Raw genomic sequence first — 12,316 nt, 5'->3', positions numbered from 1 at the left:
AATATGTCTAATGCTGACGAAGGTTGTCGCAGACTTGGGGGATCTGGCTGTAATATGTCAATCGATCACTTCCATGGAGACAAAATTGGTTTGTTACAAGATTGTTGGACATCGAGAAACGGATTGATCATCTGGAATCATCGGAGAAGGAATTATCTGATAATCCACTAGCGACCAAGGCAGATTTACAGTGCGTTTGGAAAAGGATTTGGAGAATCGTAATCAATGAAACAACGTCTGAATTGTTGGAATACCTGAGCATGAGGAAGCCAGAGATATGGTGAAATTTCAACATTGGAACATAGGCCATAAGATGGAAATTGAGGAAGTTTACGGAGTCCTGGCTCGCAGATCCGTTGAGGGAGAGAGGCCCCGATTCTTTCTTGGAAGAACCACAGCATTTTCTTTTTCCCAGACTAAGAATTTGACAATAGAAACGTGATCGATTCAAGGAGTACAAGAACCTCTTACATCAACGGAAGGTCGCTTTTGCACTGATGTTTCCGGCCAAACTGAGAATAGATACTAAGGATGGCTATAGAGAATTTACATGCCCACAGCAAGCATCGTCTTTCATAAAGTTGTGAGTAAGCCATTTGGTGATTTTCATGTTGCCGCCTAGTGGACCGGTCACGCTGAACATTCTCTCGACTGTCCGAGGAAACTGGGTGCCCTTTTTTCATTTTGTTTTGTGCTGGTTCCGCCTAGTAGCTGGAGTTTGTTTTGTGTAGTATAATTTCTTCGGGACAGCTTGTGGATGAACTGCTTATTTTGGGTGCTCATGCCTCCTGTTGGCTGGAGTTGGTTTTGTGGAATATTTCTTGCAGGACATTGGAGTGTTTGACTCCTCGAAAAACACTCCAGCGGGGGCGGTTTGTTCTGATTCCGCTAGTGGCTGGCGCTTGTTTTGTGGAGGCACACACCTTCAAGACAGTTAAGTGGATGAATCGACTTATTTTTTTTTTTGTGTGTGTGTTTATTCCGCTTATTGCCTGGAATTTGTTTATAGATTATCTTCTGTTGTGTAATTCTATTTTACGAATTTTTTTATAGAAGCACCGGATTTGAGCAATCCGACGGCAAAGTTTCTTTTGTTCTGGGAATAGTTCAGGGATTGATTGTTGCACCAGTGTGGAATGTGGTCTTTATAATTTTATTTTTGACACAATACATTTTTTCTCATATGTCAAAATATAAAATGTTATTATGAGTGGATTGTCTCTCTCCACGTGGAATGCGAATGGGTTTAGGAACCCCATGAAAGAAGGAAGGTTATTTCTTTTCTTAAACATAAGAAATATGATAGTGTTTCTTCAAGAAACATCTTTCCCTGCAGGAAGCTGAAAAATTTGAGAAGATATGGGGTGGGCATGTTTTCTTTGGTGCTGGCTCATTTAAGAGCAGGGGATTCATTACATTGATGAATAAACATATACAATTCAAATGTCTCAAACAGATTAAAGATAAATTAGGAGGAGTCATTATTGTTTTAGCAAAAATTCAGGGGCAAATGTTGATTTTAGCTAATATTTACGCACCTAGTGTTGATGATCAGGGCTTTTTTTATTGATCTTGAAGGGATGTTGCAAGCTGCTGGCACCCCTCATCATATAATATTGGGAGGAGACTTTAATATTTTGATGGAATCAGTCCTTTATCATAGTGAAGCAAAAGTGTGTAAGCCCCCTAGGGTAACATTGACGCTTCACAGATATTTGCAGACTTCTGAACCCATCTGGTAGGGACTATACATTTTTTCATCAGTCCATAAGATTTAGCCTAGAATTTGTTATTTATTTTTTAATATCCAAGTCCCTTATTTCATCTGTCATTGATTGCTTAGTTGGAAACATCTTGGTGTCAGATCACGCCCTGGTGAGTTTAGAGGCGCTGCCAAATATGGAGAAAAAGAAATCATATAGTTGCCGCTTTAATGTATCCCTTTTGCAAAATCCTGAATTCCAACAAATGTTAAAGGCTGAAATCTATGTTTATATGGAGACAAACTGGTCCTCAGTATCCTCTGTGGGTGTGGCTAGGGAAGCACTTAAGGGAGCTCTAAGGGGTCGTATCATACAGTATGCCTCATTTATCAAAAAATCCAAAGCATGAGAACTCGTGGAGTTGGAAGGGAATATTAAAAGTGCAGAGGAAGAGATGAAGCACCGAATGTCATCTGATGGCCTCAGAGAATTGACCCGATTGAAATACAGATATAATACTATTCTGTCACGAAAGGTGGAGTTTTGGCTATTCAGGGCAAGACAGTCAGACTTTCAGTCGGTGGATAAAGCAGGGAAGCTTTTGGCTAGATATATAAAGCAGAGAGAATCTTTTTCTACCATTCCTTCAATGAAATCTGCTGGTGGTGAAATATTTACCTTGGCCATTTATCTTAATAATGCCTTTAAAGTATTCTATTTTGATCTTAATAGTTACACGACTTTGTCTACTTTTGAAGATATTAGAAACTTTGTGGAACTATTAGAACTCCCTAAACTGACGATCAAGCAAAAAAATTATCTTAAATCTGAGAGGTAATTAAGGTCTTGCCTACAGGCTGGATGGCTTTGCTGCTGAATTTTTTAGCTTTTATGCTACAGATCTGGCTCCACTTTTGTTAGAAGTTTATACGGAATCAGTAAAGAACCATTACACAAGCCCGGTTTGTTTCTTAAAAAAAAAACAAAGATCCATGCCTGTGTAAGAGTTACCATCCAATTTCCCTGATCAAGCTAGATGTAAAAATACTGTCAAAAATGTTGGCTAATCGATTGAGTAAAGTTATGATTCTCTTATACATATAGATCAGGTGGGGTTTATTCGGGGCCACAGCTCTTCTGATAACATTAGTCGTTTCAATAATATCATGTGGTCAGTGGTGAATGATCAGACTCCGGTCGCTGCCATCTTAACCAAGGTTATGTTATTAAAATTAATTCCAGAATTCAACTATCTACTACAGTCTCTCCCCATGGAAGATCCCTCTTTTATTTTAAACAATTTGATAGTGTTACTAAATCATTTATCTGGTATGGTAAACATCCTCAGATGCATTTTAACAAGTTACACAGGCCAATTGACAAAGGTGGGTTAGGTCTCCCCAAGATTTAGTTTTACTATTATGCTTTTGGTCTCAGACATTTGCCACTATTCTTCAGGTACTTACAGCTGTGCCATCTACTCTGTACCACCTTTGGGTGTAGTACACTGCCCCTCTTGCAGACACTCTTGAGATGATGCTTGTTGCTTTTATAAAAGGTCATGAAGAATGGGGTAGGATTTTTATAAATATCAAGTCTATTTTGGGTGATGGGGCGGGTATGAATATAATAAATAAACATAGAAAAACTGAGTCCTTACCTGCGTGATGATCGGCAGGCAGGTGATGATTAGGGGATGGAAGTTGCCGGGTGTGCCCTCATTTCTTGAGTGGTGCACCGAGTTGGGCACATTATTATTATTATTATGATACCTGTGCCTGGCAGAGACTGAGATGCTGCTATTGCAGATGATAATAAAAACCACTTCATGCAGAACACGCCAGTTTAGTGTAAATAAAGTGCTTCGTGCACATAAGCAAACCAAATTCTGAGCACTTCTGTTACCCTAAGCATGATATGGTGTTGTGGAGGACAGAACTGCTCTGAAAACACTGTAATAATGCTCTAATATAGACTGGATAGAGCAGCGCATATAAACTTTAAAGCGAGCAGATTATTTATTTAATTAAATCGCAGCCCTTTTCCCTTTTAAATATCATAGTTTTCAGTGTTGAGCAAACTACTCAAAACATTTTGCTAGCTATACTACCAACAACTCACCAGAAAAATGTGTTAAGCTAAGCTAAAAGCTACACTTCAGAGAAAGTAGCATGTTACACTACAAACTACATGCCAAAAGTAGCTTGCTACATTTAACCTACTTCATAATTATTTCAACCGCAGATGGACAGAGCATACTGTTAAAGACAAAGCATCTTAAAGACTTATTCACATGATGTTTATGCCAAAGCCATGGTACAGTATATTACAGTTTTGTGCAAGTATACAGTATGATGCAATAAGTATGTGCATGTAAAAAAAAAAACATGTACATTTATATTTAAACATGCTACCTATACAAACCCATATGTTCAACTTGTAAAATCAAAATTGTTACATTATATTTATACTACTGCCTCTACAAACACATGCCCATTTGAACAATTTCATTTGCACATTCCTTTATAAAAACTCTGTACATATGCTATTTGTCTTATCCAGTAATTCTGTGTCTAGCTTTTGTATTTCTGTATGTACTGGAAGCTTCGGATCAGAGGTATGTGAGCAGACAGCATGTGCTTTCTGGAGTTTGTTGTGTACTGAATTTTTTGGGAAATGGGTTTTGGCCACGGAACAATGAAAAACAGTTTAAACAACATAACAAACCAATGAAGAGATGTACGTTTATCCCTCACAGCCTTGTTTTCATCCCTGTCTAAAATAAAGCATGGCGCTACTGTGAATACGATATTTAGGCCCGTCTAAGTTTTTCTTGTCTCAATCCATGTCTCAATGTCTTTAATGGAGATAAGAGAGGAGTTTAGTCATGTGAAATTGGGTGTGCAGCTCCTGTGTTTTGGCTTTATATCTTAATTACAGCCCTTCAAATAGAGCAGCAGTATTATATTAAAAAACCCATAATACTGACACACTCCGTTTCCTAACCAGGCAAAAGATGACAACTTTACAGCAAAAGTGCTGTGAGATGCCACACAATCAGTGCCTTTTGTGTAGCAGAATTCTAGACCAATAAGATTTCACTGTGAGTGGGGCTACACTTTAATATCACAACAGAGCGCAACAGTCTGGTTCCGAAGTAAAATTCCCATTTAATTTTCTCCATAGGCGAATCAAGATGGCATCATAGAGTTGACACGTTTATCAGGGAGTTCATTCTACATATTTTGGCAGTTGCTGTACAATGTATGTAGATCACTACTTCTCTAAAGGATCAGACAAAATGCCCAGATCTAAGAAGATTTCATCAAAGAGTTCTGCTATGGTGATGGTGAGCAAGATGCTAATGTGGAAGACACGAACATAATATCTAGAGATGCACCGATTGCAATTTTCTTGGCCGATTCCGATTTTTTGCAAATGTGACCTGCCGATACCAATTTTCTTTTTTCCGATTTTCTTTCTAAGAACTATTATTGACCGCATATACAAACAAAATCTACCTTTCTTCAATTCAACATTTTATTTTCATAATAAAATAAATTATTAAACATTACAATTTCCCCCAAACTGCACTAAGTTACAGGATCTTCTCTCACTTAAACAACTCTCAAAATAAAGTGCTCTGTGACTAAAAAGAGGTAGAAATAAAAATGAACTGCAAATGAGTTGCTTTATATAACAAATGTCATTTTCCACTATTTTTATTTCTCAATATTACTCGTCTAACAAAACAATTATTTCGGTTTATGACCTCAGTCTGGCAACCCACAACCCATTTGCGCTGTTGATATCTGCGCAGGCAGTAGACGCGGATGTTAAATCAAGCATCACTGGTAGATGGGAGGAGAAGACTCAGCTGGTGCTCCGGTGAAAAAAAACAAAATGTACATTTAACAACAGCTGGATGGAAGAATTTAATTTCATATCCCGAAGCCATATCGACAATGCCCACTCCTTTGGAATGTGTGTCGCACTGATTTTAATATCAGACACGGTGGGAAAAATTACGTTAAATCACAACGGCACAATTTGTATGTATTTAGCCTGCCTCTGCCATCCAGTACCCCACTTCCCCTCTCCCTGATTTGTGTACCCAAATGTTGACAGATAACAGGCTGCGTGTGTGACATGACACGAGATTAAACAACTCGGGCAACGCGACGTCGGAAAATAACCACCTACTCTGTATCGAGGAAATTTATCAGATTTCTGAACCCTCTGTCCTCAACTATGGAGAACAGCTGGTCATGCAGGGCCATGAATTCCATAATTTTCCTCGTAATTGCTTTGGTCTTTTCGCTGCTCATACCAGGAATGATAGGAGAGGCTGCTGACTTGTGGCTGGCTCTGAGCTCTGGCTAGCTTTAGCCGCTTTCACTTTTTAGCTTCTTTTTTAAAATGGGCATTTTCAGCTGGGTGATGGTGTTTTAAATGTCTAATTAGGTTTGTTGTTCCGAAAGTTATTGTGGTGGTTCCCTCACGGTTTACTTACAATTATTACACATTTCGAACTTTATGTATTCTTCACTCACAGTGAAGATCTTCCATGCCAATGACATGTTTACGTGCGGCTGTGACGTTATTGCCTGCGCCGCTGGCAACAAAACGGACCGGCTTGGAATCGGAAAGACGTGAGGCTGACCGGCAATTCACCGATCCGGCCGAGCATGCAGAAAATCGGCTAATTCCAGTCCCTGGCCGGTCGATCGGTGCATCTCTACTAATATCTGCGAGGAAGAGAGTTCTGACTCAAACTTTACTCGGGCTATGGACAGATTAACCAAAAACATTGCAAAGGTGGACACTGTTTTAGCCGGGATAAGTCAACAAACAATCCTATTTCAGGCATTGTTGGAATGAGTTGGGCAGGTTTGAAGAACGAATCACCAGTGTGGAGAATACAACGGATTCCTTGCAAACTAATGTTGCGGACCTACAAAAGAAAATGAGCAAAATGTCAGAGCACATAGATGATTTGGAAAATCATGGGCGTAGATGTAATTTGCACCTTGTTGGTTTGCTTGAAGGCACAGGAGGAAGTAATCCAGTGAATTCTAAATGTGGCTACCCAAGTACCTGAAAATGACAATGAAAACAGGTCAGATCAAACTCAATTGTGCCCATTGCTCCTTGATGCCAAAACCTGTACCCAAACAATGTCCCAGACCCGCTATCATGAAGTTTCATATCTTCATGGACAAGCAGCATGTGTTGACCACAGCTCATCGTATCGGCACCAATCCCAGTTGGAGCACTGCTTCGGGGCCAAGAATCTCTTTTTTCAATGACTATTCTGTGATGGTGGTGAAGAAATGCAAGGCTTTCGATGAGGTCAAGAACCAACTAAAGAATATGAAGATCGAATACTTCCTGTTGTATCATGCAACCCTGAAGCTGTCTGTGAACGGGACAGAGAAGCGGTTTCTCACACCGGAGGTGGCTGTCGCATTTATTGACAATCTTGGCTAGACTCTCAAATCATCACAGACAGTTGTTGGGTGTCAAAACCAATTGTGCACAATGTTTTGACCATTTTTATTGTTTTGTTATGGGTTTGACTCTACGTCAACTGATCTGATGACTTGTGAGTGGTATCACAAAGAATTGTTAATTATCTTACAACTCACTGAATGAACGAGTGGCATGTTGCTGGATGCAAAGGCTGATTTGTGTTTATCCTATGTTTAAGTGAGATCAGTCTGGAAGGAAGATCTAAATTAACTTCCTCCTTTACCCCCATACTAAATAATTCTTATTTTGCCACTGGGATTACAGATGAAGGTTTTAAACGCTCGTGTAGCAGAGGGGTGATTAGGTTAGGAGACATTTTCTTGGATAACAGGTTGGTGTCATCTGAGGAATTAGTTCAGAAATTCCAACTATCCAAACTATTTTATTACAATAATACAGCCCTTATTAAGAAACCTGAAGTATATTCTATTGAGAACTTGAGAATCTGTCGCTGAGTTTATTTTATGGTTCTTTGTGTTTTATATAAACTGTTGATACACAGAGGGTAAAATCTATTTGGGAAGAAGAGTAATTACTACTGATGACGAGTCATGGGAGGAAAGTTGGTCCCATGCTAAAAAGATATCTATTTGTACTTGGACAAGAGCAATACAATTTAAAATTATCCATAGATTGCAAATTTCCCCAGCCACAGGCATTTTTTTCACACCTCCCTGTCACCCATGTGCTTAAAATGTAAAACTGAAATAAGCACTTTAACCCACTGTATATGGTCACGTAGTAAATTACAGAGGTATTGGACTTGGGTACAGGGTGAAATGTAAAATATTTTTGATAGTTGGAATTTGACCCTGTGTCAGTGTTGGAAGCCCCTAGTGGACACATTAAAACATCTGCCAATAGGAAATTATATAATATCTTAAACTTTGCTGCAAGAAAAAAAATGAATTGGATCAGTGATAAGGCCCCTAATTATTTATTTGTAAATGTCTGAATATTTTGCAATACAATGAAAATACTATATATATATTAGTTATAATCATCAACTTTAACCTCTGGGCATTTTTGGGCCGCTGTCAGCAATTTTTCACAATCAAATTTAAAAACTCACATTTATACATACTGTGGACTAACTACCAAAAATTGGTCTAATTTTTTCAGACTCCACATTTTGTTAGGGAATTTTAGCCCTCACAGATGTGCTCGTCCATAGACATTCAGTCTACTTTTCAGTTCAAGCACCACCCTCATTGTTTCATTGCATATCTCGGCCTCTGAGTGGACTAGAAGCTCAATCTAGGTGCCATTAGAAAGCTGAGATTCTCCCCTTTGCAATGATGTTTAACATTTTATTTAGTCGCATTAATTGTCAACAACATATATTTCTGATTGTTTGTTTAGCATGCCTTTCCTGTGGGATTGCATATTTTGTTCTGGACACTGAGTAGTGACACTGACTACCACCTGGAGTCACGAGTTTGAATCCAGGGCGTGCTGAGTGACTCCAGCCATGTCTCCTATGCAACCAAATTGGCCTGGTTACTACGGTGGGTTAGAGTCACGTTGGGTTAAGCTCCTTGTGGTCTCTATAATGTGTGGTTCTCGCTCTCGGTGGGGCGCGTGGTGAATTGTGCATGGATGAACGCTCAACAAGCCTCGTGATAAGATGTGCGGATTGACGGTCTCAAACGCAGAGGCAACTGAGATTCATCCTCCGCCACTATCAGATTGAGGGAAGTCACTACGCCACCATGAGGATTTGGAGTGGAATTGGGCGAAAAGGGGAGATAAAAAATATGTAACATTGGATTATTCACACAAGCATGCTCACAGATAAGTAAACAATGGGTCATTTTTTAGAGAACTGCCCAAGAAAAAAGTAGATATAAAGTTTTTAATGTAAGAAATAAAGTTACTTGGGGCTTACAGCAGAAGTGATCGACACATAAAAGAGACGTTTATTTTTTATGGTTTAGATATATCATATTTCACTTTGTGATTCTTTGGAAAATCTTTCATACTGTGATAGTAGGGCAACAAAATAAAGTATACATTTGGTGGCACTTATATGCGATGAGGATGTTTTGAGGCCTTATTTTGTTATTTTAAATAACATAAATGCTGAAGTGATGGTTATCTATGAAAAGTTCAGATTCTAAGGATTCAATAAATAATGCATATGCCTAACTTATTTATACAGGGACTTGAGCATATTAAGTGTAAACATTTTTCGCGATAAAGCACCGCCTTTTCAGATTTGAACAGGTTAATCAATAGTTTTATATTTTTCCATTGTGTTTCATTAGAATAAGTCATTCACAATGCTTCATTGGATTGTAGTTAATTCCCTCATTAGACTGTAAGTACATGGTCTTGTATTTTCAAATAATTTTTTGCTTCAAATCAGAGTTTGCGATTAATTTGATTAATTGATTCATATGAAAAAGTGTGTGGGCACTGTTGTGCTTTATTGAAGAGATGTCCATCATACATGAATTTGTACCCCTTTTCTGCTTTAGTTTTCAATAATCCTAGGGATGTCAGGAAAGGTTGTGTAGTGATGCCATAAACTCCATTGCAGTAGTGTTGACTAGTTTGGTTGATTTCGCCTGCTAATTTAAAGCGGAAATATGTCATTGAACTGTGAAAGGAGTCCATAGAAACAAGAAGCAATCTTGTAGCATTATCACTCGCATCACACCTTGTTTGACCACAGAGTAATACGTGTAACCTTTTTATTTAGCCCTGTCTTTTTGTTCCTCCATGCCCAAGTCATGTTCTTTATTTCGTTTTCAAAAAGCATGACAAAGTGCTTTGACTCTGTATGGCTAAATACAGTAGCATTTATTTGTATAAAACTGCATAATACGACCAAATCTATTCTCTGCAGGAGGAATGTTTCTTGAACTTGGAGGCGCCTATCAGCAGAGTGTGTGGTTATGACACTCCTTTCCCGCACATCTTTGAGCCCTTCTACATCCCTGACAAGTGGAAATGCTTTGAAGCTGTCAAACGTATGATCAACTACTAAAACACAGGTAAGCTTTAAGGCCATATGTACCATTTATACTGGAACTGAATCACTGACAATTGCTCCATTTGTGTGTATATGGACCAATATATTCTCCTCTATTTTTTCACAGATGACACAGATCAAGAACATGAAAATCTTTCTCCTCTATATCAGTGAGCAAACCAGACAATGAAAACCTCACCAACACAGCTAATTAGGTTGCCACCTGTAGAAGGGGCCATGTTACCAGACTGGCTGCTGGGAAACTTCAGATAACAACCTGGATCTTTTATCTAGAGAATGTCATTGGTCACTGGATGAAATGTCTTTACTTACTGTATCTAGTCCTTAAATGTCCTCTTGTACTCTTGCTGTTGTACGCTTCCTGTTACCTTGATATCACCATCTTCCATTTTGTTTTGTTTTTTCTTATTATGTTTATTTGGGAGTCAGCTAATTAAATGGCTGGTTTTGCAGTGATACTGTTTCTGTCTACAGTTTACAATGAATATGTGTAGCATCTCCTTTCTAAAAGCTTAGTTTTAATTGGGCAAATAGGCTCTGTTTCAAAACCTAGTAAGCTGCATTTCTGGCGGGTCTCTACATAAACCGCTTATATGAAATAGCTGATTTGGATGTTCTACATAGGTAGCGGCTCTCTCAACAGTCACTCATGCACATCACACAGATAACACTCCCCGCTTGCAGCACATGATAGAATCAAGTTACAATTGATTCCAAATGAAGTGGCTAAGCTAAAGACTTGATACACTTATAAGCACAAAAATATATAGCACACATAAATATTGGGTGATATAGTCAGGGTTTAATTATATTTAACCATTTTTATTGATAACTCTTGGTGTTGATTGGAATACAAGTATATTTATAATCAACTTTTCTCTTGGCTCCATTCTTCACAATGCATTATGGAATTGCCCATCATGTATCTATGAAAGATATATGCAGTGTTGCCTTAACATTTGGCCAAAGTAAGACTGCATAATTTTGATGTGAAATTTTTGGAAAAACCAGACACCATGACCTAACCAGTCAGGTAATTTAATCATACAAACAAAACCCGGTCAACAACTTCTGGGGCGTGTTGAAGCGGGTTTCGCCCAGGGCACCAAACAAGCTAGAACTGCTACTGCTGATAGCACTTTTTTGATGTGTGTTTACATCTGGAAGACATATTATTTTTAGACATTTAGAATGTTTGTTAATCTGATCTTGTCAAGATGTTTAGCAGATGTTAATTAGAATGTGAAACAGACATCTCTGAGATGTACGTGTACTGAGCCCCCAAGAGGACAGGGTGGGAATTTTATTTTTTCTTAAGTAGTTTAGTGAAGACAATGTTTTCTGAGATTGATGCAATCACAGATTCAGGCAAAGTTTAGTTGTAATTTCAGAGGCTTATGTATAAATCTTATTTGTTAAGATTTTTTTTTTTATGAATTGTTCGAAAGGATAAATCATTAACAAAACGTAAACATTTTAAATTTACAATGAACAAATAGCCAAAACCTATGTAACAAACAAAGTCAGTTTAAGGTAGCTACTAGTATTATGCTGTTTAATCTCAATACAACTTTTCTAACATTAGCTTTGTGGGGTAGCTTTTTGTTTGAGCTTGATCTGTGCTGTGATGTCACAATTGAGTTGCATTGTGGTATACAGGCTTGCTCCCTTGGTCAAAATCGAGGAGTTGAGGGTCTGTCAGCAGAAACCTCCCTCGCCCACTTGGCAAAGTGGAACGGGCTTCCAAAATGGCAGTGGAGATTCCATGAGGGGAAGTGCTTAGGGAAGTTAGCAAGTGGATGTTTAAAATGAAGTGTCATTTTTGGCTGGTCATGTGATCCTAAAATGGCCGCCCTCCCACTCTGAATAAGCTAAAAATACTCTATGGAAGTACATGAAAACAGGTCACCACAATCCCAACATGCGGTCCAATTAAACATGCGTTCTTGTGTTACTGTGGTGGGGAAAAAACCTCAGTAATCAATGGGTGAAAGTGTTACCTTTAAACGTCTGTGCCATTAAAACCAGATGTAATATACAGTATATACACTGATGTGCCAAATATGCTGTTGGTCCTCCACCT

General features: G+C 38.5%; 1 protein-coding gene across 1 annotated transcript in view; it reads left to right on the top strand.

The window, feature by feature from the left end:
- The window catches only part of bckdhb (branched chain keto acid dehydrogenase E1 subunit beta), a 100,174-nt gene extending 88,208 nt beyond the window's left edge, over window positions 1-11,966 (top strand). Inside the window, exons 10-11 of the mRNA XM_052144113.1 lie at window positions 10,087-10,234; window positions 10,340-11,966. Coding sequence (XP_052000073.1) covers window positions 10,087-10,227 — 141 coding nt within the window. The 3' untranslated portion in view covers window positions 10,228-10,234; window positions 10,340-11,966. The remainder of the gene's footprint in view (window positions 1-10,086; window positions 10,235-10,339) is intronic.
- Window positions 11,967-12,316: the final 350 nt, after the last annotated feature.

Source organism: Xyrauchen texanus, chromosome 15 (assembly GCF_025860055.1).
Source record: "Xyrauchen texanus isolate HMW12.3.18 chromosome 15, RBS_HiC_50CHRs, whole genome shotgun sequence".
Taxonomy (NCBI): Eukaryota; Metazoa; Chordata; class Actinopteri; order Cypriniformes; family Catostomidae; genus Xyrauchen; species Xyrauchen texanus.
Note: the sequence above shows the minus strand (reverse complement) of the source record. Positions and strands in the feature narration are given on the sequence as shown.